Below are 26,214 nucleotides of genomic sequence, written 5' to 3' on the forward strand. Positions count from 1 at the left end.
GCGCTCCCGCAATTACTTCCGGGGCGAGCCGGGCGCAGGGGCGGCGGTCCGCGAGGAGCGGCTGGGGCCGGCGCAGGTAGGCTCCGCGGCGGCACCTGCAGCTTCGGGGCCCGGTGCTCGGGCGCGGCCGTGCGCTCGCGAGCGAGCGAGCCTTGGTGGCGCGGTGCCTGGCTCTCAGGCGCGGAGCAGGACGGCCCAGCGCGGGGCGGCAGGGTTCGCGCGCCTGCGGGAGGCGTGGAGCAACCCCAGGGCCGCGGGCGCGCGCTGTCGCCGGGTCGCCCCTGGGCTCCTGGACGGACCTCCTCCCGTGGCGTGGCAGCCCCAGCTTCAGGATTTTGAAATTCCTTATTTAGATTTGGGCTGGGGTTGTACTTAGTGGTAGAGCGCTTGCCTAGCACATGTGAGGCGCTGGGTTCGTTCCGCAGCACCACGTAAAAGTAAAATAAATAAAGGTATTGTGTCCATCTATAAAAAAAAAAAAGATTTAAGTATTTTACAAAATGGACAGGCGGAATGAGAATGAAAGCCAGCGTGGTGGGCACCTGTAGTCCTGGCTTTTCTGAACGCCGAGTGGACGCGATCATCTGCTTGAGCTCAGGAGTTCAGGTCTTGGGGCTCGGGATGTAGCTAGGTGGTAGAATGCGAGCATGGTAGAGGCCTTGAGTGGTTTGATCCCCAGCACTGCAAAAGAGGTCCCGTCCTCAGTGCTATTTCCTGAAGTTTTGGAATTGAGGTGCAAAAGATTTTCTAGCTGCATACAGATATTCATGAGATGTATTCCTCAACATTGGGCAGCATCTGTTATGTGTGATATGTTATAAATCGTAATAGATTTGTAGTTCTGTGGCTTATGAATTCTGCATAGGCTCCTGGAGATCTTGTTTGTTTCTTATTGTCCATCAGTGTTCTGCACTTCGCAGGTGTCAGATGTGAGTATCCAATAGGCAGACAGCAGCCCCCAGCCTGGAGGAAGCTTTTGAGGTAGAAGGAACACACCCAAAGAAGGCTGGTGGGATCTATTAAAAGGGACGCTGAACTAGCACTTAGCTTTTTTGGGATTCTTATCCAGGCTCTGTTGAGTAGGTCTGTTCAGGATCAGGATTCTTACTTGCCTGTGAGAGGCCTGTGTGATTTCATGCTGGCTTGTGTGGGGAGGTGGTGGTTCCAGGATAGGACTCATTGCCCCATCACCTTTGCATGTGCTCTTGTCAAGGGCATGCAGGGTCTTTGTACCCCAGATGGGTGGCTTGTTTGTTGTTTGTCACTGACTTTTGGAAGAAGGCTAGCATGCTTGGGAGTATTCTTCAGTAGAAGCTGAGGTTCTTTTTTTTTTTTGATACTGGCAGTTGAACTCGGGCACTCAACCACTGAGCCACATTGTTTATTTAGTTTTTTTTTTTTTTTTTAATGTGGTGCTGCAGTTGAACCCAGTGCCTCACGCATTCTAGGCAGGTGTTCTACCACCAAACCACAACCCCAGCACCCTCAGCCCTATTTTGTATTTTATTTAGACACAGGGTCTCACTGAGTTGCTTAGTGAGGCTGCCTTTGAGCTTATGATCCTCCTGTCTCAGCTTCCTGAGCCACTGGGATTACGGGTTTACGCCACTGCACCTGTCTTAGAAACTGAGGTTCTAATGGCTTCTGTGAGCTGCCATTGTACTTTTAGGACATCTGAAGGTGATATGGCCACCTTTATCCTTTTCCCCTCTCACTGAGTTGCTTAGCGCCTCCCTAAGTTGCTGAGGCTGACTTTGAACTCGCAATCCTTCTGCCTCAGCCTCCCGAGCTGCTGGGATTACAAATGTGCACCATTGCACCCAGCTTCCATATGATTTTAATAATAGCCCTTTGACATATCCTGTACTTGATAGACAGTGAAGAATTAGGGACTGGAGATGCCTCATACAGTGCTAAATTTTGCTGTGACCCCAAATACAGTGTTCTTTCCCATCACTCCCAGGAACTGATTGGGTCAAAGGACCCAGCTAAATTTTTTTTTTTTTTTAAATAACCCATTCATGAGATTTTCGGGTTTTCCGGAGCTTGCTGGAGAATCCCTTTTAGACTCTGAGTCCTGTGAATTAAAGAGAAAATACACTACAGTTAACCTCATTTTCAGTCTGACAGCAGGCTCACCAGTGTCAGCATGTTGGAGCTGCTGGTTAATGAAAGAAAACTAAGTCTTGGGGGTGGTCGCCAGGGCTCTTGGTCTCTCAGGGCAGTGATGTGGCTGGTGGCCTACTGCATGTAGAAGTAAGACCTAACCCCTGGGCCTCCCTCCACAGCCATGTCCGAACTCAGTGATGAAGCCAGCGAGCCGGAGTTCCTGAACCGCAGCTTGTCCATGTGGCATGGGCTGGGCACACAGGTCAGCCGGGAGGAACTGGATGTCCACTTGGATCTTCACACAGCTGCCTCTATTGGCCAGTATGAGGTGGTGAAGGAGTGTGTGCAGCGGTAAGAGGTCTTGGGGAGTGTTCCTTTGCCTCACCTTTTGAGTAGGGTCCCAGTGGTGTTGGATCCCTCAAAGTGAGGCCTTGTACATGGTGTAGACCTCTGATCCTTGGGGGGCCACCAGCCAGCCTTTGTCAGTGGTAACTTTGCTGGGAGCTGGCAAAGAAGGTAGTTTTGATTTCGATGAAGAAAAAGATGGTTTAAAAGTTTATTGTAGGGTTATGAACATTGATTTATAGCTTACCTGAACCAGAGTAACCTTGGGGTTTTCACTGAATGCAGAAATGCCCAAATAAATAAGAATAAAGATAGAAAGCAATGTCCTTTGGCCTTCTTTTCCCATTTTAAACCATGGGGCCCTCCTCTCCCCTTATGCACAGAAGAGAGAGGTCAGGCTTTTGGATCCCCTTTGAGGATGGCCTGACCTCACTGCATACAAATATTTCATCCTAATAACACAGAAAGTCCTTTATAAGGCCCAGGCCTGTGTCTTCCTGTGATTGCTGTGACCCCAAATCACAATGTGATTTTTTTGGGGGGGTACTAGGGACTGAACTCAGGGGCACTCAACCACTGAGCCACATTCCCAGCTCTGTTTTCTATTTTATTTAGAGATAGGGTCTCACGGAGTTGCTAAGCACCTTGTCATTGCTGAGGCTGGCTTTGAACTCACGATCCTCCTGTCTCAGCCTCCGAGCCTCTGGGATAACAGGTGTGCGCCACTACGTCTGGCCACAGTGTGATTATTATTATTATTATTTTTAACATTTTATTTTTTAGTTATAGGTGGGCACAATATCTTTATTTCATTATTATTATTATTATTTTAAGAGAAAGAATTTTTTTTAATATTTATTTTTTTTAGTTTTCGACGGACACAACATCTTTGTTTGTATGGGTGCTGAGGATCGAACTCGGGCCGCACACATGCCAGGCGAGCGCGCTACCACTTGAGCCACATCCCCAGCCCCTTTATTTTATTATTATTATTATTATTTTTAATGTGGTGCTGAGGATCAAACCCAGTGCCTCATCATGCCAGGCGAGTGCTCTACCACTGAGCCCCAGCCCAGCCCCACAGTGTGATTCTTAAGGTGAGTTTTGGAAAAGGGTTTACCCCTTTAGGTTCCACCATACTTTATGCTGACTGTTGCCATTTCACCCTTGGCAACTTGGTGAAGTAATAATGTCTGTCCATGCCTCTCATGCCTTCTCTAGTTCCTGGTGAGTCAGAGCAGAGCCCTGTATGGCCCTAGGTCTTCTGCTCCCAAATCATAGCCATCACTCAGAAATTGCTGGCCAAAGGATTTGTAGTACTCCTTTACTGAGTGGCCTTAGGGATAGGTAGTTGGGTATGTGGTCCGCATGTCCCCTCACAGGGTCACAAAGATCCCTGTTATAATTCTCCTTTGGAAATCTCAAGCACTTAAACCTTTGGATGTCCTGTTAAAAAGCATGTTCCAGAACGACTCCACCGAGGAGAAGAGGGCCGGTGGTGGGACATTGTGCTGGCTGGTGCTTCACACAAGCTGAGAGAGGGGCTTGCTCACCATATGCCCTGACTGGGGCCTACAGTTCTCCCTGGAGGGAGAACAGGAGCCAAAGGGGAGGAATGAGATGCTTTGTGGGAGCAGCTTCATCCCTTGCCATGGAATTGCCCCTTCCAAAAGGAGGCAGTGCTTGGCTGGAAAGGTCACTTAAGTCTCACCCCAGAGCAGCTCCACGGGGCTCTCCTGCAGGGTTGCCACTGCATTCCTGCAGTCAGGACCTTCTAGAATGTCTGCCTGGGCATGTCCCTCAGTCAGTAGGTGTTGCTAGTGAGTGGGAAATAATCACCTGGTGCAGCTTAGTGTGTGGATCACACATCATGTGGACTGGTTGTGAGTTGTTCCCATCACTACAGGCAACAGTTGTGGGAGAGGCTGGATGCAGTGGTGCACACCTGTTCTCCCAGCTGTTCAGGAGACTGAGGCAGGAGGTTTGCAAGTTCCAGTACAGCCAGGGCAATTTAGCAACACCCTGTCTCAAAAATGAAGAAAAATGGAGGTAACTGGGATGTAGCTCAGAGGTGGAGGCTAGCATGTGCAAGGCCCTGGGTTCTATCACCAGCACCACGAAGAGAAAAAAAATTGTGGAAGGGGAAAGGCCCATGGCGTGTTATTGGTACACCTTGCTACTGGGAGTGGGTAGTATTTTAAAATGTCACTCACATAAAGTCTGGACTGGTAAAGTCCACACTATTTCTCTTATAGGGAAATGCATTTTCAGAATATTAGCGGAAAAATAGGATTTTCTGGTCACAGATTTTTCACATATGTTTCTGTAGGTTGAAGTGCAGTGGTTCTTATTTGTTGTCTAAGTCCCTTTTTCCTCAAACCCTGTGTGCACCCAGCTCTGCACTAACAGACTGGTTATTGATTTGCTGATAGGTGGTCAGGGTGTCTCAGCTTCAACTGTATTGACAAACCAGGCCTCTTGTCTTTGCCTTAGAGTTTCCTGTACACCACAGGGTGTTAGCAGCCTCCTGGCCTCCACCTTCTACATGTCAGTAGTTCCTTCCCCAGTCATGATTCCAAAAATGGCTCTTGACCTTGGTGAATGTCCCTTGGTTAAGTACCATCTGTCTAGCTGGTGGTAGGAAAGAAGGTAATCGTTGGTCTTGGGCTAGGAGGAGGGGCAGGTGAGAATATGAAGTTAGAGAAGGCAGAGAGTTACTGAGGACTTTGTAATGGTGTGCATACAAGCCACGGGGAACATTTCCCTGCCTGTCTTCCCCAACCCTGGGGATGTCTGGGGGTAGAGGACTTCTGCTTCTGGAATGTCAGCTGACCTGGCCTGGCCTGGCCCCTGGCTCTGGTGAACCCCAAATGTGAGATGGCTGGGCGTGTCTAGCGTATCTTGCGTTTGTTTAGGAGAGAGTTAGATTTGAATAAGAAGAATGGTGGTGGCTGGACCCCGCTGATGTATGCCTCCTACATTGGACACGATACCATCGTGCACCTGCTGCTCGAGGCAGGGGTGAGTGTGAATGTGCCGACCCCAGAAGGGCAGACTCCACTGATGCTGGCCTCCAGCTGTGGCAACGAGAGCATCGCCTACTTTCTCCTCCAGGTGAGCTACGAGGGGGCAAAGGCCCAGAAACCCGAGGGGCTCCCAGGCCGCCCTGGCAGGACGTGAGGCACTGCAGGCCACAGTGTGCGTGCACGCGTGTGTAATCACTTTCAGTTCTTTCAGCTGACAGCCTGAAGGGTGCTGCTGTCCGCCCACCCACATGGGGAAATGGGCCATAACCTGCACTCTGTTCTCTCAAAGCAAGGTGCAGAGCTGGAGATGAAAGATATTCATGGTTGGACTGCGCTTTTCCACTGTACCAGTGCCGGGCACCAGCAGATGGTCAAGTTCCTCCTGGATAGCGGAGCAAACGCCAACGTAAGGTGATTGTGGCATCTTAACTGAACATAGGAGTAGGCAGGTCTCCTCACTCTAAGGAGAGCAGCCATAGAGGCAGCTAACCAGACATCAGGGCCACCCTGCCTTGGTGTGAGAGGTTAAGATGAAGGGGCAGAATGAGTGGGCCTACCCATATATGTGACTTTACACTTATTTATTGAGACATTTGGTGCATCTTTCTAGGCTCCTGACCTCTTTTTCATTTTTTCTTTTTTGTGGGTACAGGGGATTAAACCCTGGGCTTTGTGCATGCTAGGCAAGCACTCTACCACTGAGTTACACTCCCAGCCCTTTATGTTTTAGACAAGTTTGCATCAAGTTATCCAAGCTGACCTTGAACTTGACAGTCCTCCTGCCTCAGTCTCCCAAGTTCCTGGGATGACAGGTGTGGGCCACCAAGTCCAGCTGTGAGTGGAATTTAAATGGCAAAAATTAAAAGCTGATTCTTAGCTGGTACACCTGTGGCCCCAGCAGTGCAGGAGCTGAGGAGGAGGACCCATTCCCTGTCATCCATTTTAAGACATACCGTAATTTCTAATGACTCTAATAAATAAAAACTGCGCTAAAATTCAACTTGCCTATTGATTTCAAAACACATTCTGACTTCAGAGATGTTAAAGGGTGAAAAAAAAAATGTGTGTTAGAATGGATGAGAAGCAGCATTTAGCATGTCTCCTGGCTTCTAGAGCAGCAGGAAGTGTGGGGAGAAGAATGAGGGGACACACGAAATGAGCTGCCAGAGGGTGCTTAGCTCAGGGAGGGCAGGTGGGTTATTAGTAGGGGAGCCTTTTGAGCAGCTCATGAGGATTCTGAGTTCAGAGGATGGGATTTGGGTGATGAGAGGGAGACAGCTTTCTAAGGAATGAAGAGCAGGAGCTGCTTGGTGACCATGATTAAAGCTGGGGTTTAAGAGAAGTGAGTGAGAACAGCCTTAGAGGAGGGAAGTTGAGAGGCAATAGACTCAGGAGAGTTAATGCAACTCATGCATCACTCTTTAATCTCACCTCATTAGTTTTTTGGGGTATGGGTACTGGGATTAAACCCAGGGGTGCTTAACCACTGAGCCACATCCTAGCCCTTTTTTATTTTTATTTAGGGATATGGTCTCACTAAGTTGCTTAGTGCCTCGATATATTGCTGAGGCTAGCTTCGAACTTGTGATCCTCCTGCCTCAGCTTCCGGAGCTGCTGCCATTACAAGCATGCACCACTATGCCAGGCCTTTTTTTTTTTGAGACAGGGTCTCACCAAGTTGCTTAGGGCCTCACTAAGTTGCTGAAGCTGACCTTGAACTTGTGATCTTCCTGCCTCAGCCCCTCGAGTTGCTGGGATTACAGGTGTGCACTATCATACCTAGCCAACCTATTCTTGAGAAAGTGCGTGCATGTGTGCCAGTGAGCACAAGAGGCCGCATGGGCATTAGCATGTACCGCTTTCTACAATCAGGGGTCTTGGCTTGCTTTTGTCTTTGGCAGGGGCACTTCTGCGTGGAGAACATATTTCTACTAATCACCTGCCTGTGCCATCTTGCAGGGAGCCAGTCTATGGATTTACTCCTTTGATGGAAGCAGCTGCTGCTGGCCATGAGATAATTGTGCAGTATTTTCTGAATCACGTAAGTGATCCAGTTTGTTAGCTTGTAATTTTGTCACAGCAAATGAGGAATTATCACGGAAATATGAACTATAACAGAATTTTCTTTTACACAGAAATAACTTTTCTTTATTTATCAATTCATTTCCTTTGAACATCCATTGATGCCAATTATTGAGTGGTGCCTTGGGCATTAGGGGTACACTGGTGAGTTAAAATCAACACCTGTTCCTATAATGAGTATGCTCTTTAAATATTAAGGGAAAGTTGGGCTGGAGTTGTAGCTCAGTGGTAGAGCACTTGCCTTGCAAGTGTGAGGCACTGGATTCGATCCTAGCACCACATAAAAACAAAGGCATTGAGTCCATACCCAATTAAAAAATATATTTAAAAAAATATTAAGAGAAAATGTTTTAACAAGTGAATAGCACTCATAATTTTATCACTTGGACTTTTTTTGATACTGGGGACAGGATGGGGGTTAGGGGAACACTTTACCACAGACCTACATCCCCAGGCTCTCCTCCTACCTCAGCTTCCTGAGTCAGTAGATTACAGGTGTGTACCATCACATTTGGCTTCACATTTTAAATTTAATAGGTTCTAATAAAAAAAACAAATTAGGGCTGGGGAAGTACCTGGGATTGATCCCCAGCCAGCAAAAAAAGAAAAGAAAAAATGAAGAGACAGTTAAAAGATGGGCAAAGAAGATAGGCACATGAAAAAATGATTGATATCAGTAGTCTTCCTTAGACCTCTAAGATGTCTGTGATGAAGAGGGCAATACCAGGGGTTGGGGTGTGGAGAGATGGGGCCCCAGGGGCTGCTGAGGGAGAGCAGGCTGGCAGTTCCTCTTGACAGTTACACCTAGTTAACCAAGGCCAGGCCAGTTCTGCCTGAGACACATACCCAGGAGAATGGGAAACCTGCATCTGCATGGAAGCTCGTTCAGGGAGCTCCTAGGGATCGGGAGTGCACAGAGCAGTGTTACTCACAGGAGCCCAAAGTGGAAACCCTGGTGTTTTGTCATGTGTTTTTTTTCTTAGTGGTGTTTCGTGCATACCTGTCCATGTTGCTGCACACTCCCACCTCCTGGGAATGGACAGGAGGTGCTCCATTGTTTTTTCTGATTCAACTCACTGACCTCTGTATGTTCTTTCTGGTTCTCACTATGCTAAATGTTGCAGCAAAAATCCTGAATTTTAGCATGTGTCCTTATTTATTCCCTTAGGTTGGATTCCCAAAATGGAATTGCTGGGTCATGGGTTGCAGACTTCTAATGTTCTAAATTCCTCCAGTTCCTTTGCCCTCCAGTGCTTTGGTGGTCAGCTTGCCACCATCAGATGTGAGACTGTGTGACTGAAGCTCTGGGTGTTTTGGGTTTTTTTAAATATTTTTTTAGTTATACATGGGCACAATGTCTTTATTTTGTTTATTTATTTTTATGTGGTGCTGAGGATTGAATCCAGGGTCTCACACATGTGAGGTAAGCACTCTACCACTGAGCCCCAGCCCCAGCCCTATCTGGGTGTTTTTTTTTTTTTTTTTTTTTTTTTTTGAGATAGGGTCGCACTATGTTGCCCAGGCTTGCCTCAAACTGGAGATCCTCCTGCCCCAGTCTCTTAAGTAGCTAGGATTATAAGTGTGTGCCACCACGTCTTGACAAGCTTTTATGTATTTATTTGTTTGTTTATTTATTTATTTTTTAGTTGTTGATGGATCTTTATTTACTTATATGTGGTGCTGAGAATCGAACCTAGTGCCTCACACATGCTAGGCAAGCACTCTACCACTGAGCCACAACCCCAGCCCTTAACAAGCTTTTAAAGTTGAAAATTTACTGGACTTTCTCAGTTTCTTTTCTTTTTTTTACTTATTTTTTAGTTGGACACAATATCTTTATTTATTTTATTTTTATGTGGTGCTGAGGATTGAACCCAGGGCCTTGCTCGTGCTTGGCAAACACTCTACCACTGGGCCACAACCCCAGCCCAGACTTTCCCTGTTTCATAAGTAAATAAGCTTATGTAGTTCATTTAGAAAATACAGAAAATTAGGAAGATTGGAAAAATCCCATCATCTTCCTGCTTTAAAGATGTTAACATTGGGCTGGGATTGTGGTTCTGCACTAGAGCACTCATCTAGCACATGCAATGCCCTGGGTTCAAACCTCAGCACCACGTAAAAAAAAAAAAGGTAAAAAACAAAAGCAAAAGTTAACATTTCGGCATGTTTCCTCCTGGTGTTGCTTTCTTGCCCTGGCATTGTGTGAGGCTGTGGTTGTGATGCGTGTGTGGTTTCCTGGCCTGGTTCTTGCTGACCTTGGCCAGACCAGCTGTGTGTGTGTGTCTCCCCTTAGGGTCGTGACGAGCATTCTCGTCTCTAGGTTTCCATTGCATATCTCTTGTGCTGAGCACTTTGTGCATCAAACTCTGTATTTAGGGTCCTCAGGATAGTCATACACATGAAATCTTTGCACTGAAAGACTTTAAGTACATTTTAGAGCTTTGCATAAAAGTGCCAAGTTCAGTTTCAGAGGGTGGTGCCCTCGTTCAGAGAACTCTCTAAAAGGCTGCTTCTGTGGTGAGCCAGTGTCTCCATGTGAGAAGTGGAGCAAGCCAGACTTAGCTGGGTGCAGAGTGGAGGAGGGGTCCTGTGTGGCGGCTGCCGGCTACTCCCTTCTGCTTTGCCACTGAATTGCAGCAGCCCCTCCATTCTGCATTTGCCAAGCACGACTGTGAACCTGGCAGGGAGAGTTGCTGCAGCTGTGGGGTGGCTTGGTACTACTCCTGGGACAGGACCACAAAGCCTCTCTCTTGTCATTAGGGGAGTGAGGGGCTGGGGTTATGGCTCACTGGAGCCCTTTGCCTCCCACATGTGAGGGTTCTATAAAAATAGAATAAAGAGGGGCTGGGGCTCAGTGGTAGAGTGCTTGCCTTGCAAGCATAAGACCCTGGGTTCAATCCTCAACACCACATAAAAATAAATAAGTGAAATAAAGGTATTGTGTCCAACTACAACTAAAAAATTAAAAAAAATAGAGCAAAGATATTGTGTCCAGGTATAACTTAAAAAATACTTACAAAAAAGAAAAAAAAAGGAGAGAGCCAGCAAGACTTGCTAAGTTGGTCAGATGTACCTCCTTCCCCCTGTCCTAGGTGTCTCTCCCACCCTAGGAGTGACCAGGAGCCTACAAACCTGTCTTCTCATCCCTCCTGGGCGGCCCAGGGAGCGCGGGGACTCTGAAGGGGAGCTTCCTAACTCTCCTTTCATTAACCTTCACAGGGAGTCAGAGTGGACATGAGAGATCATAGTGGAGCCACGGCCCGGATGCTGGCCAAGCAATATGGACACATGAAGATTGTGGCCTTGATAGACAGTCACTCGCCTGCTCTGCCTAAGAACCTCTACCGGAGCCCAGGTATCTGTATTTGCTGCTCTGCTTTATGCATTCTGGGTCTCTTTCTGGCTGTGGAGGCATTCAGAAGAAGACAGCTGGCCTCCCTATTGGGAGGCCCTCTCTCCCCAGCTCTTGCTATAAGGAGAGAAAGACAGTCAATTAATGTGGAGAGTGGTCCCTGCTGGCCTGATATTGTGCATAGCACAGGGAGTGTGGAGCCCCTGGGAAGTGGGGTAGGAGGGGAGCTTTTCTGTTTTTGTTTTTTTTCTTGTGGTGCTGGGGATTGAACCCAGGGCTTTGTGCATGCAAGGCAAGCACAACTGAGGTATATCCCCAAGCCCTGTTTTTTTAATTTTATTTTTTTAGAGAGATTTTTATTTTAATATTTATTCCTTAGTTTTCAGTGGACACAACATTTTTTTGTATGTGGTGCTGAGGATCGAACCTGGTTGCACACATGCCAGGCAAGCGCGCTACCACTTGAGCCACATCCCCAGCCCCTGTTTTTTTTATTTTTGATTTATATTTTTGTGGTGCTAGGGATCAAACTCGGGGCCTTTCATGTACTAGCTCTATCATGGAGCTATATCCCCAGTCCTGTTATTTATTTTTTTTATTTTGCTGATAGTGTTCATTGCTGAATATATTGATCTTTATTGCCTATGGATTTTGAATCAGAAAATTTTTCCCAGTCTGGCATGGTTGTGCACATCTCGGCTGCTCAGGAGACTGAGACAGGGATCATATGTTCAAGGCCAGCCCAGGCAACTTTGCAATACCCTGTCTCAAAACCAAAAACACAAAGGACTAGGGTTGTAGCTCAGTGTAAAGCTTCCTGGGGTCCAAACCTCGGTATTATAAAAACACAATCTCCCTAGGCCCTAGTTGTACAAAAATTCACCCGTGAGTGAGGCACCCTGGGGTATTTGTAATCCCAGTAACTCTGGAAGCTGAGGCAGGAGGATGGTGAACTCAAGGTTAGCCTCAGCACTTAGCGGGGCCCTAAGCAGCTTAGACCCTTTCTCAAAAAATAAAAAGGGCTGGGAACGTAGTGCAGTGGCAGAGTGCCAGTGGGTCTGACCCCTAACACCAAGAGGAAAATACCAAGACTTTCCAGGTTTACTGCTAGTCCTTGTGTGTTTGGTGCTGGGTGTCAAACCCAGGGCCTCTCAGAAGTGCTGTGAAGGTGCTTGTCCACTGGAACACAGCCCCAACCCTATGGTTTCATTTTTTACATTTAGATCTCTGTCCATTTATACTTTTTCTTCACATGTCATGAGGCATGGATCCAGTTTTATCTTTTTATTTTTTTCCTTTTCACTGGGGATTGGACCCAGGGAAGCTCTATCACTGAGCTACTTCTCCAGCTTTTTTGTAAAATTTTTGTATTGAGATAGGATCTTGCTAAGTAGTCCAAAATGTCCTTAAACTTTTGATCCTTTTGCCTCAGCCTCCCAGGTAGCTGGGATTATAGTTGTGCACCACCATGTCCAACAATTTTCTTCTTCCAAGTTGCACCAGTATCATTTATGTAAAAAGCCAGCTTTGATCTAGTGGCTGGAGATTCGATCTTTGTTATCTACTGAATTTCCATTTTACCTGTGTTCTGTTCCACTGGTCTCTGTATTTGTGCCCACGAGTCACACACTGTTTGACCAGAATCCTTTTGTAGCTAGTTTCACTCTAGATTAGGGCTATTTCCCCTCACAGCTCAACCTTTTCATGTTTCTCCAGGTTTTGGGTGTGTTTGGTGTGTTTTCCCCCATGTGGATTTGAGAATCAACTTATCCAACTCCTTGAAAAGTACTATTTTTATTCAGATGGTGATAAATTTGTAAATTTACTATATCTTTATGTGGTTACATCATCCCATCCGAAGAAAAAGAGTGTGTTTGGTTCTCTTGTACTTTTGGGGCTTTCAGGAAGGTTTTAAATTTTTTTTCATATGCATTTTGCCTGTGTTTATTCTAAAGTATTTGACTATCTTTGTTGCTGTCCTAAATGGAGTTTTTGCTACCATTGTATTCTTTTTTTTTAAATATTTATCTTTTAGTTGTAGTTGGACAATACCCTTATTTTATTTATTTATTTTTACGTGGTGCTGAGGAGTGAACCTAGGGCCTCGCACTTGCTAGGTGAGCGCTCTGCCACTGAGCCCCAGCCCCTCATTGTATTCTTTTTTTTTTTTTTTTTTTTTTTTTTAATATTTATTTATTTATTTATTTATTTATTTTTAGTTCTCAGCGGACACAACATCTTTGTTGGTATGTGGTGCTGAGGATCGAACCCGGGCCGCACGCATGCCAGGCGAGCGCGCTACCGCTTGAGCCACATCCCCAGCCCCCTCATTGTATTCTTAACTGCTTATTCTCAGTGTGTATGAAGGCAGTTGATGTCTCTGCGCTAATTTTGTAGTCTGCCCTTACTGAATTCTTCCATTGTTCAAATTAGTTTATTATTGATTCTCTGGAACTTTCCAGGTTTACTACAGTACAAACTACAGATCAAGATAATCCTCTGCTCTGATTCTCATGCCTGATCTTGTGACACCTCTCATCTGTAGTGTTCAAGCATGACAGAGCACTAGTGCATGTCTTCACCTTGGTCCTGGTCTTGGTACAATGCCACATTAAGAGGCTGGCTATGTTAGGGAAGTCTCCATCCATTCCTGAATGTTTCAGGGTTTTGTTTTTAAAAATAGGAATATCCTTTGCATTTTGATAAAGACTTATTCTTTTCTTGGTTTTTGTTTTGGGATGCTGGGGATTAAACCCAGGGGTCTCCATCACTGAGCTACATTCCCAGCCCTTTTTAAAATTTGAGACAGGGTCTCACTTGTATTGCTGAGGCTGGCCTGGAACTTGTGATCCTGCTGCTTCAGATTCCCGAGTCACTGGGATTATAGGTGTGTATCACTGTGCCTGGCTGCCAAGGACCTTTGTCTGCATCTGTGGAGATGATTGTGAATTTTATCTGTAGCTCTCTTAGTATTTGCATAAATCCCACTTGGTGAAAAAAATCCTTTTTTTTTTTTTTTGGTACTGAGGATTGATCCCAGGGGTGTTCTATCATTGAGCTATTTCCACAACTTTTTTTTAAAATATTTATTCTTAAGTTTTAGGTGGACACAATATCTTTATTTTACAATTATGTGGTGCTGAGGATCGAACCCAGTGCCTCATGCATGCTAGGTAAGCACTCTACCACTGAGCCACAACCCCAACCCCACCTTTTTTTTTTTTTTTTTTTAAGTTGTAGGTGGACACAATACCTTTATTTTATTTTTTATGGTGCTGAGGATCAAACTCAGTGCCTCATGCACACTAGGTGAGTGCTCTACCACTGAGCCGTTACAACCCCAGCCCTATTTCTACAACCTTTTTATTTTAAAATTTTTTTTATTTTTTTAAATATTTTTTGGAACTGGGTATTGAATCCAGGGACACTTAGCCACCGAGCCACATCTTTAGCCCTTCTTTATTTTTTATTTTGAGACAGGGTCTAACTAAGTTGCCCAGGCTAGTCTGTAACTTGCGATCCTCCTGCCTCAGCCTCCTGAGTAGCTGGGAGTACAGGCGTGCACCAGCAGGCCCGACTTGGCCTAATTTTAATCTGATGGCATGATTCCACCCTGGCTCCTTTTTTCCATTGGCCTGCTCCCCACTTGCCCATTCATTTATTTTGAACCATTCTGAGAATGTGTGGGATGTTCCATTTCCTACAGCCACTTTACCTCACTCACCTCCTCCTTGTTTCTGTTTTCACATAACTTCCTTTATTTGCTCAGATGGAACCATATTCTCCTCACAGTGTAGGTCTTTGCATGTATAGGAAAGAGTAGCCTCCCTGGTCTCTTGTTCTGTGACTCACTTACGCCAGCAGTTCACATCTGAAGGGGCTGGTCTGCCTCCTCCCAGAGCCAGGCACACAGCCAGCCACCTTTCCTGCTCGGGATCATTTATAGTAAATACTACATAGTGTATTCATAGTATACTATAATATCCATATTTATAGTAAATACCAGCTCAAATAATCTTGCCAGTTCCTCATTTACATGCCTCAGTTGTCTCTCAAAAGAAGAATCAAACTGGAAGTGGTAGTGCACACCTGTAATCCTAGTGGCTTAGGAGGCAGAGGCAGGAGGACCACAACTTCAAGGCCAGCCTCAGAAATTTATTGAGGCCCTAAGCAACTTAGCAAGACCCTGTCTCTAAATAAAACATAAAAAACGGCCAGGCGCAATGGTGTATATCTATAATCCCAGCAGCTTGAGGGGCTGAGGAAGGAGGATTGTGAGTTCAAAGCCAGCCTCAGCAGATTAGTGAGTCACTTAGCAACTTAGTGAGATCCTGTTTCTAAATAAATATGAAAAAGGATGTATCTCAGTGATTAAGCACCCCTAAATTCAATCTCTACTACCAAAAAATAAAATAACAAACAGGTTTTGGGGGCTGGGGTTGTGGCTCAGCAGTAGAGTGCTTGCCTAGCACATGTGAGGCCCTGGGTTCAATCCTCAGCACCACATAAAAATAAGTTTTTTAAAAAGGTATTAAAAAAATGGGTTTGGGATGTGGCTTAGTGATTAAGCACCTCAAGTTCAATCTCTGGTACTAAAAGAAAAAGAAATAGTATCAATGATCAAGGGGAGCCCTATACAACTAAATCCCCAAATTTTGTGTTAAAGGTACATGATTAAACCGGGCATGGTGGTGTACACTTGTAGTCCCAGCAGCTCAGGAGGCTGAGACAGGAGGATCACGAGTTCAAAGCTAGCCTCAGCAAAAGCCAGTCGCTAAGCAACTCAGTGAGACCCTGTCTCTAAATAAAATACAACATAGGGCTGGGGATGTGGCTCAGTGGTTGAGTATCCCTGAGTTCAAACCCTGGTACCAAAAAAAATAAAAAAGTTGTGTCTGATATTAGTATGTTTTTATGAAGAAATATATTTACTTATCCCTTCAACTTAGAATGAAATTTTGTTCCTTTTTGAAATACTGGGGACTGAACCCAGGACCTCTTAAATGCTAGGTAAACCCTTCGCCATTGAGGTCCTCCCTCAAAATTTCTAATTACAAACAATACAGACTTGTTATAAAAAATTTTGTAAACCCGAAGAGAGAAGTAAGAACTCAAGTCCCCTGTCACAGGTAACTTAACAGCTCCTTGTGGCCTTAGCAGGGACTGGGCAGTCCTGGCATTTGTCACTAGTCAAGTTCTGGTAAACACACTTCTCTTCTTTATTTAGGAATACTAGTTATGATTGTTTTTTCCATCTTACTGTAAAGACTAGTAAATCAGTCCATCATGGAACAGATCATCTTAACTTTGTGTTTGGCCCACAGAAAAATATGAAGATCTGAGCTCTTCAGATGAGTCTTACCCTGTTGCTCAGAGACAGAGGCCCTGTCGCAAGAAGGGCCTCAGCATCCACGAAGGGCCTCGCGCCTTGGCCAGGATCACAGCAATTGGACTTGGAGGCGAGGCCCCACAGCCCCACTGTGGTGAGCAGTCCATACTTCCAGAGGGCCCTTTGGTGTTGCATCTCAGGATTCTCTCTTGACAGAGAGGGGACAACACTCAGACCCTGGCCTCAGGCTGCTGTGGGACAGCCTTTGATGCTCAGGGAGATTCAGAACTGATCCCAGTGATGAGGGTGTGAGTTACTGGTTAGCTCTTGGGTGTGGGTTTATCTCCTTTTCATTGGGTAAAACTAGCAGTTTTTCTTCTGCTGTGGAAATGAAGCTAAGCCCTGATTTCCTTCAGTGAATGGGTGGGTCCACAGTGGAGGGACATGTAAAGGGCCTGCCCTGGCTCTGCCCCTATCCCCTGGGCAGAGACAGATTTGCCTCCAGGCCACGAAGGCTCTGCCTCTGCTCCTCTTGAGGTATTGATTTTTTTTTTCTTTTTAAATATTTATTTTTTAGCTGTAGTTGGACACAATACCGTTATATTATTTATTTGTATGTGGTGCTGAGGGTTGAGCCCAGGGCCTTGCACATGCTAGGTGAGTGCTGTACCGCTGAGCCACAACCCCAGCCCTGAGCTGTTTTTTTTTGTGGTGGTGGTTTTTGAGATGGGCTCTTGCTATGCTGTCTAGGCTGGCCCTGAGCCCCTGGGCTCAAGTGACCTTCTGGTGCTCCGGCCTACAGGTGAGCACAGGAGGGCCTGGCTGTACTTGTTTTCCGTGGGCCAGTGTATTCAAGGGTCATGTTTTGCATTGCTGCTGTTAGTTTTTAGCTCAGGGCCTTTTTCTTTTTTAACCAGGTATCCTTTTAGCTGGACTTGATCGATTCAGGGGAACTGATGACTTCTAAATGCCCATGTTTAAAAAAGCCACAGGGGATACATACCTGGTGTACGGGGGTGGGGATGAGGGGGAAGTAGGTGTTCCCAGCTAGCAGGAGCCCTCGTGGGTGGCTTCTCTGGCTTAGGTGCCTGTAAATCTGGCTGGCTGTTCTCACTTTTCCCCTTGAAGAAGCGGCAGTGAGGACTGGGGTCGTGGCTCAGTGGTAGTGCACTTGCCCAGCACTCGTGAGGCCCTGGGTTTGATTTTTCAGCACCGCATTTAAGTGCGTGAAATAAAGGTCCATCAACAACTAAAAGATATAAAAATAAAAATTTTTTAAAAAGCAGCAGTGAGGGGACTGTAGCGGCCCTGGCCACTGGCTCTGCGCTGCCAGGCTCTTACTGAGACAGGCTGGTCTCTAAAACCCTCACAGCCTCTTTCCTCACCTGCCAACTACAGACGACAGCCATGGCCAGGGGCCACAAGGTTCCCCGCCTGCTGCCTGCGTCCTGGTCCCCTCACCTGAGAACCCCCGAGGCTGGTGCCCCTAGAACAAGGGCCTGTCTTTACTCTCATATTTTGTGGGTTTGTTGCCCCATTGTGTACACAGAGCAGCTGCCTCCACGGGGCTACATGACCTTCACCAGCAGTGACGAGAACCTCCTGGAAGGTGAGGGCCTTTGCTACCGGGACGTCACCTCCCCCATCAATGAGCGGGACGTGGAGAGCAGCAGCAGCAGCAGCCGGGGTATGCCTGCCGCCCGTCCTGCTGGGCTCCCCTGAGCAGGAGAGATTATAGAAGGCCCTGGTTCTTGGGAGGAAAACCAGAGTCTGCTGTGGGGCAGGTGAGGAGGGCTTCTGGGCCAGAGCCCCATGCAGGCCGGGGCTAGAAGGCCCTCACAGCCATTCTGTGGGGGGAGACGTGTTTAGTTTGGTGCTGTTCTAGGTGCTTGGGATTTATCAGTGCACAGAAAGGACGAGTACCCTGCCCACCCTTATTGGGGGCCTCCAGGACAGACAGCAGGAAGCTGAAGAAGCACTCAGCTTGGAAGGAGTTGCAGAGAGCTGGCTAACCAGGCCCAGGCACAGGCTCTAGGGTGCCCCCTCTGCCCTCCCCGGTGAGGCCTCTCAGGCATCCCGTCTTCTGTTCCCAGAGGAGCCTGTTTTCTGTGCCAGCCTTGGGGCCGTGCGAAGCAGCAGCAGTGAGGGCCTGGTGAGAGCCCAGGGGCTCAGCAGTGAAGCCTCCCTGGAGAGCAATGAGGTGATGTCTCCCCTCTCCCATCTCACTCCCCTCCCTTTGTGTCTTGGGGCCAGCCTGATAATAAGTATCTAGTGCAGTCTACACTGTGCTCAGAACACACCAAATGCACCGTTGGGGGCCCGCCCTGGCGTTACCAAGGAGGCCTCTGTGGCTGGTGTGGGGTGTTTGATCAGTGCTTCAGGTCTCACAGTCCTACAAGGGCAACAGCACAGCTAAGCCCGGAGCTGGGAGCAGGGCAGGGCTGCAGCCCGCAGTCACATTGCTCCCAACACAACCTCTTGCCACAGGATTCAGATCATGTCCGTAAAAGCTCCGTTCGCAGACAAACCAAGAGTTACGTGAAGACCAAGATTCGTTCCAGCACCAGTGATGGCCAGTGGCCTCCCAGCTCCGGGACTTGTGGAACAGCCTGTTCCCCAAGATGTGTGCCCCAAGCTGAGAGGTCATCCTACACAGGACCCCAGGTAAGACCACTTGTGAATCTGGTGATTATACTCTTGGAAAGATGGTGCTTTTGTGATTTGAGAGGCGCTTCTTTTTTTTTTTTTTTTACAATAGAAAAATATTGTTCACTGGTTTATGTTTCCAAATGAGCAATAGGCTATTTACAAATAAGCAGATCTCCAATGATGTGTATTAAAATGGCAAGCCTATTAACTGTTTGAAATCTAAATGAAAAAAAAATAAGGCACATTTGATCTGTGAGTTAAAAAGTGTAATGACAAAGTCATTTCACTTTTGTCCCCAAAACACATGAGCACCAAAATTGTCCAAGAACACTTAATATTTAGTAAAACAGGAATGTGAAAATTAAGAAAGGGGTAAAGTCTCTTCAAAAGGAAATCTTTGGAGATCAGTTTACTGCAAATAAAACATACTAACCACACTCCTGGTACACATAAATACTAATACTAACAGGTACTCAAGAAATGGCAGAACTCTAAACAATGGATATTAAATAAATTAAAGGTATTCAGATGCCAAGGATAAAATAAACAGTAATTAAAGAATGAAGTAACCATCTCCACAACAGACAGGACAAAGTGAATGAAACCAAATACACCTCCCCCCATGTTTTCATTAGGGTGTTTTTGTTTGTTTAGCTTGCATACATTAGAATTATTACAGTAATTAAGAGAGGCACTTCTTACGTACTTGTAACAGGCCAGGCACTGTTGAGGACAGAGTGCTGGTGGGTTTTCTAGATGAACTCCCTAACAGTCAGTGGCCTAGATGGAGCGGTTTTGACCTCTTCATGGACGGGATTGCACTCTGCTCCCTTACTGTCCACGTCAACTTGGCCTCCCCAGCCTTGGGGAACAGATTTCAGAGCTGCCTCCAGAAGTCAGTGATGAGATGCTTATGAAGTGGGGACAGCATGATGGCACATGATGAAAAGTGCAGCAGCCCCTTCCTTGTGGCAGGCCACCCTGTGGAGCAAGCTGGGGTTACCAGTGTAGTTCTGGTGCTCTCCTGCCCTGTGGCAGCACGAACGGTACAAATATGTAAGCATTGCAGGCTCCATCTCGGGCCTGTGGAAGTTGATTGGAGAGTTTATGGTCCTGTGGAATTGTGAAGCAACCACCTTGGAAAATTTGGTCCTTCATTCAAAGCAACAAAAAACTTGCACAATAGAAATTCCAAAGTTGAAAAGTGCTACTGAAATAAAAATTTCACTAGCTGAGTCCAAGAGCAGATTAGAGCAGGCAGAAGAATTAGCAGATTGACTTGGGCCATCTGAGGGTGTCTGGTCTGAGAGACACAGAATGAAGAGATGTGAGCAGAAACTGTGATGTGCCACCAGACACCAATGTGCAATCTTATGCAGCAGGAAGGAGGACAGAGGAAGCATGTAAGGAGCAGCCTGCCCTTCCCAGGTCCCACCAAGAGCATGGGTCTGCACACCAGGGCTTGGTGCTTTGCCAGTAGGAGATGTGCATGTAGACAAGCAGGCTTGAAACCCTCGAAGAGGAGACTCCCAAAAGGAACCAGAGCCAGGACTCATCACCAGGGATTCTTAAATTAAAGGCTCCATTCTTTGTGGAATTGAGCAGTTGCCACACGCAGCAGTCAGATGTCCAAGGGAATACGAGAGAAGGGTAACAGCAGTGAGCAAGAAGTCTTGGAATGTGCCCCTTCTTGGCCTCCTCAGCCCCGGTTGTACATCCAGACTCCCTGTTCTGCCTGATGTACTGCAGGCAGAGGGGTGGCATGGAGCCTCTGCCCACAAGCAAATTGTCCCGGAGCTGAGCTTGGGAATTCAGTGGGCTCAGACCAGGTTGCACCTTGAGGAAGGGGGTGTTAGGAGAGGAGGAGCCTGGTTCTGCTCGCAGCCGCCGCTGCTGCCCCAGCTTCCTGCTCCTGCATGTCTCTTGGGCCCTCTAGGATCTTGCAACACTGCTGGAGCAGATTGGCTGCCTGAAGTACCTGCAGGTGTTTGAGGAGCAGGACGTGGACCTCCGCATCTTCCTGACCCTCACTGAGAGTGACCTGAAGGAAATCGGTATCACGTAAGTCCCATGGGCCACCTCCAGCCTCACCCCGTTTCAACCAAACATTCTAGGGCCAGATTACATCTTGTTTCCTGGCACTCAGCCCAGCAGGCAGAGAACTGCCATCAGCTAGACTTGCTCTATCCAGCGTCCTCTGTCCCTCTTGCTGAAACAGAGGGCCCCTCAATGGCCCTCTGACACCACTGCATTCGAGGCCCTTGGACGTTATCTGCCAGTTTTGTGGGGGTTTTTTTCTTTTTTTTTTTGTATTCAGGGTTTTATGACTTCTATTACTTTTCTCATGATCAGAACATTAAGAATTGTACAGGTTGGGCTGGGGCTGGGGTTCAGTGGTAGAGTGCTTGCCTAGCATGTGCAAGGCTCTGGGTTTGATCCCAGAGTCCAACTACAACTAAAAAATAAATATTAAAAAAAAAAAAAAAAAAAAGAATTGTACAGGTAATCGTCACATTTCCACCAGAGGTAGTAATTCACAGCGTGGGCTTATTTTTCAAGGGCTTGAATATGAAACGTTTTAACATAAAAACAAAATAAGTATAGGTCTTTTGTCTTGAAACATCCCCTTTGCATCCAATTGAAGTTAATATCGTTAATGCTCTTTCCTTGTGAGCGAAGGGCTCTCCCTCCTTACCCTGCCTGCCATCAGGCCCTGGCTCCAGCTCCTATGTCCTCAGGAGACGTCCAGACACTGCCTCGCATCCTTGGTTTTCTGCACGACTCCCCGAGTCTTCCTTGCAGGAAGGTCCCTCCACTTTTACTATCTTGGAATGTCTTAATTTTTCCCTCACTTTTTTTTAAATATTTATTTTTTAGTTTTAGGTGGATATAATATCTTTATTTTATTTTTATGGGGTGCTGAGGATCGAATCCAGTGCCTCATGCGTGCTGGGCGAGCGCTCTACTGCTGAGCCCCAGCCCCGGCCTCCCTCACTTCTAGTTAGAGGGTTCTTGCTGCCTCCTTTCTCCTTGGCACTGCCTCCTGGCCCCCGGGCCTGTGGTGAGAGCGCTGCTGGCCTTCCCTGTGTGCTCTCACGCATGGTGAGCTGCCTTACTTGTGCTGCCTCCAGGGTCCATCTTCTGGAAGTCGATGGGTGTACCCTGGTGTCGCTGAGGGCGTCGTGTGGAGGTTCGCGGGTGTTACTCACGTCTTTGATCAAGTTTGGACTATCTCGGCCATTAGTTCTTCAGTGCTCTCTTGGCGCCTTCCCATCCGTCTCCTGGGATTCCCACAGTGTGGAGTGGGCACCTTGGTGGTGCCCCACAGCTTCTTCAGTCTTTTTTGTTTCTCAGACTAGATAATTTCCATTGCTCAAATCTGCCTTTGAATCTCTCCAGTGATTTTTTTTTTTTTTTTTTTTATTGTACTTTTCGGCTCAAGTTGCTTTGGTTTCTTTTTCAGTTTCTCTGTTAATAGTTCTACTTTGTTTTGACCTCCACATCTTTTAGTTCTCTGAGCACTTCTAAGATAGTTGTTTTAAAGTCTTTGTCTAGTAGAGATATGTCAGGTTTTATTCTGGGATGGTATCTTGTTTTTTATTGACTGTTTGTCCTATAGTTTTTTTTTTTTTTTTTTTTAATATTTATTTTTTTTTAGTTCTCGGCAGACACAACATCTTTGTTGGTATGTGGTGCTGAGGATCGAACCCGCGCCGCACGCATGCCAGGCAAGCATGCTACCGCTTGAGCCACATCCCCAGCCCCCTATAGTTTTTTTTGGCGTTGGAAACAGGACATTTGTTTCATAACGCGGTCACTTTGGAAATCAGAGTCTCTACCTTCCTCAGGGTTGGCTGTTTTTTATTTTTTGCTGTGGGCTTCTCAGGCTTTTTCAGAGCCTGTGCCTTTGTCTGGGCGTGTGGTGATTTTCTGCAGTTGCTTTTGAATGGCCTGGTCATAACTGGCCAACAGAAAGACGAAGAAAAGGCACCACCCTTTAAAACCCCTCGGGAGCCACTGCAGCCAGCCTTCAGGTCAGGGCTTGCAGCATGGTCACGGCCTCCGTGTCTCTGATCTTTGGAGGACAAGATCTTCACTGCCCACCCTGGTTGCTGTAAGCTGCAGGGCTCAGACTGGGCCTGGGTAATTCCACGGTGCTAGGAGACGAACTTAGACTGACTGCACCTGCCACCAAGGTCTTCTGTAGACTCTAGAATGCAGACTCACATTCTGCCAGTGTAGGCGTCTGGGTGGTGGGGAGACAGATTCCTGGTGATATGGAATCCTCTGTGGACTCAAGAGCAGGCAGACACTGTTGTCCATAGCCCTGGGGCCAGCAGCAGAGGCTTTTAGCAGCTGTTTCTGTCCTTGCCCCAGGATCCCAGGTGATCCTTTAGAGCCAAGGGTCCCCCAGGGCACAGCCTTGGTGGCGGGATGGCTCATGGAGTCCCTATGCACGTAGCACATAGCTGCACGTAGCTGACAGGCATCCTTCTCTGATTAACCCCTGCAGGTTGTTTGGGCCTAAAAGGAAGATGACCTCTGCCATTGCCCGCTGGCACAGCAGTGCCCGTCCCCCAAGTGATGCCCTGGAGCTGGCCTATGCTGACCGACTGGAGGCTGAGATGCAGGAGCTTGCCATCCAGCTACACAAGGCAAGTGGGGGAGAGGGAAGGGGTGTGTGCCAGTGTGGCTTAGCAGTACCTGGAGTTGTACCTCGGCATGGGCAGGGGACGGGGCAAGACCTAGAGTCAGCCAGGGAAACAGCCAGACACACAGGTGGATGTTGCCACACAGGCGGGAGGCTCGGAGGGGACATGAGGAAGGCAGGAGGTCAGGTGGACACGAGAAGAGCCACTGAGGGTGAGGACCAGAGAACAACAGCTGTGGAGGAACTGGGTTGTAAAGGATGGGGGACCAGGGGAGCAACACCAGCAGCTCAAGGATGGGGACGGTGTCAGGTGGGGCAGACTCCAGGCTCCTCAGGGAAGCCCAGCCCCAGCCCCAGGGGACTCTGCTCCCTCTTGCTTTGCTCCCTCCAGCCCAGCCTCTCTCCCTGCAGCGCTGTGAGGAGGTGGAGGCCATGCGAGGCCAGGTGTCCCAGGAGCAGGAGTTGCGGGCTGTGGTGGAGAGCTGCCTGTTGGAGCAGGATGGCGCCCGCAAGAACGTCCATACCCAGCTTCAGGAGACCTGGGCGCTGGCCCAGGGTGCCACCCTTATCCTGGAGCAGCTACGGTGAGTGGGCTCAGAGCTCTCCCGGGGCAGATGCATTAGTCTGTCTGCCAAACTGCAGAGGAACTTGCTTTTGTGGGGACGCACTGCCATCACCCCCCACCAATTCTTCAAGCAAGGCGTGGGTTTCAGGCCTGGGTTCCCAGTGCCCCACCCGTTCTGCCTTGGCCCTGGCTCCAGCAGGGTAGACCCAGGCAGCAATAAGGACTGTTTCTCTCCTGCTTCTCAGTGGGGCTTTCCTAGGGTGCTTGCCAGCAGCTGTGGGGACAGAACAGCTCTCCTTACCCTTGGGGGCATGGGCAGAAAGGCTTTTTGGGAGGTTTCTGCCTCACTAGCACTTGGTTTGCATCTGGCAGAGCCTGTCAAGCTGAACTGTCAGCCCGAGTGAGGCAGGCCCGGCCCTACAGTGCGACCACCCTGGGCCCAGGCCACCCATTGGCAGGTAAGGAGACAGTAGCCTCTGGAGGGGCAGAGGGGTAGGAAAGGAATCCCCCAAACTGAGCTTCATCCAGTCTTTTGGTGGCTTTCACGTCAGCACCTTGCCCACCCAGGTCCCGGTATCATTCTCAGGTCCTGGGAAAGGTTCCCCAGAGAACCAAGCTTGCTTTCTCACCAGTGAGGGGAGATGCCATCCCTGGTGGTGGGAGGTACAGTCACTACAGTGTTGAGAAGACCCCTTTGTGGCCAACTGTGCTGTTCAAAACCTCTAGTGACTTACCTGGGTGGTAAGCTGGGGCCACCTCCCAACCAGTAATTAGAACTTTGGTCAGCAAGTTAGAGGTCATGGGTCTTTCTAGAAAGCCTCATAGACTCCCAACTAGAGGGGTCAGGACAGGCACAGGCCACCTCTGCCTCAGCCTCTGGGGATTGCTGTGTACCAGTAGTTAGTTGAGGAGGGTCTCCTGGTCATTAGAGCTTAGGACAAAGGTAGGGCCCCGGGGAAGCACCCCAGAACAGCACAGCCCTCTGTACTACAGACTCCAAAGGCTGGCATGCATCCCTGCAGGCCATGAGCCTCCCTGAGCTGTCGGGAGCCCTGGAAGACTGTGTCCATGAGATGGGTGAGTCTTCAGAAGGGCAGCAAGGCCTTGCCCCAACCGGGCACCAGATTTTGGTGGGAGGGAGGCAGAGGGAGCCCTTCCCAGGGATAGCAGGTTTGAGTATTTCCACCCTAAAGTTGGCCTTGTGGCTGGGGCCATTCCTGCTCTGGGGCAGGCCCTGAGCCCAGGCAAGAGAGGCTCAAGATTAATCCATTCTCAGTTCCCCAGTTCCCTTCCTCCCTGCTGCAGAGCACAGACTCTCCTGTCACCTCCTTAGGACAAGCACTGTGCTCAGTGACCCAGAGCCTGGAGAAGCTGCAGGTGCTCAACGGGAAGGAGAAGTGGCGGGAGCCCTAACCAGGAAGGATGGTGAGAATCTGCCTGCCCAGGGCTGCGTCTGTGCCTGGCCATGAGCCTGCAGCAGCAGGACCTGCTCTAGCAACTTTGGTGCAGTGGGTGTTGCGGTCCTCAATCTTCCTCTCCTCTCTCACCAGGGCCTTTTTGTTTTTCAGAATCTGACGTTGGGTGATCGATCCACCCTGAAGTTGTGTGCCAGGAAGATCAGAGGGCAGTGGGCAGGCCAGGCCCAAGGTGGGGCTGAGGATCAGGCCCCAGGGAGCAATCTACAGACAGAGGCGGAACTGGGGCTGTGGCCCCTGCCAGGCAGCAAAGTCAGCACTGAGGAAAGGATGAGGGCTTCTCACCCAGAATCCGGTGGTAAGGCCCTGAGCTCATGGGCTGCCATGTCCAGACCAGGCAGGCCCTGGAGAGACGGTATCCCACACAAGTAGGCACCTCACCAAGGTCTGACCTCAAGGTGAGGACCAGGATGCCTAGAAAATGTGCCATTTGTTGGAGAATAAAATTTACATCGGCTGATAAGGGCTCAGTTCTGGTCATGTGTGCAGTACTGGCCTACACACCAGCAGATCAGTGAGGGACAGTTCCTACCAGAATCCTAGCCCCAGTGAACTGGGGCTCTGGGCGAATGTCCCTGCCTATTCCCATCCCTTGTAGCAAGAGCTTAAGTGGTTCCGTGGAATCCAG

The 26,214-nt window shown here is 48.2% G+C and overlaps 1 protein-coding gene across 11 annotated transcripts; it reads left to right on the plus strand.

Annotated features, from left to right (window-relative positions):
* The first annotated feature begins 9 nt into the window (after nucleotides 1–9).
* ANKS3 (ankyrin repeat and sterile alpha motif domain containing 3) lies at nucleotides 10–26,049 on the plus strand. 11 transcript variants are annotated; one of them, XM_081298303.1, is made up of 17 exons: nucleotides 10–76; nucleotides 2,289–2,460; nucleotides 5,370–5,568; nucleotides 5,770–5,891; nucleotides 7,440–7,521; nucleotides 10,785–10,920; nucleotides 16,242–16,400; nucleotides 17,796–17,933; nucleotides 18,340–18,446; nucleotides 18,734–18,910; nucleotides 20,832–20,956; nucleotides 23,409–23,550; nucleotides 23,958–24,130; nucleotides 24,484–24,569; nucleotides 25,105–25,188; nucleotides 25,445–25,536; nucleotides 25,680–26,049. In XM_081298303.1, exons 2-16 carry the CDS (start codon nucleotides 2,291–2,293, stop codon nucleotides 25,522–25,524), a joined length of 1,980 nt encoding a protein of 659 aa, XP_081154429.1. In that variant the 5' UTR covers nucleotides 10–76; nucleotides 2,289–2,290; the 3' UTR covers nucleotides 25,525–25,536; nucleotides 25,680–26,049. The 11 variants fall into 11 exon arrangements, 9 of the variants coding, with proteins under 9 accessions (XP_081154429.1, XP_081154432.1, XP_081154433.1 ...); XM_081298306.1 differs by having other exon boundaries at nucleotides 17,796–17,855; XM_081298307.1 differs by lacking the exon at nucleotides 25,105–25,188.
* The last annotated feature ends 165 nt before the right edge of the window (nucleotides 26,050–26,214 follow it).

The sequence above is a fragment of the Spermophilus citellus genome (assembly GCF_964194105.1).
Source record: "Spermophilus citellus genome assembly, chromosome: 6".
NCBI classification, from domain to species: Eukaryota; Metazoa; Chordata; class Mammalia; order Rodentia; family Sciuridae; genus Spermophilus; species Spermophilus citellus.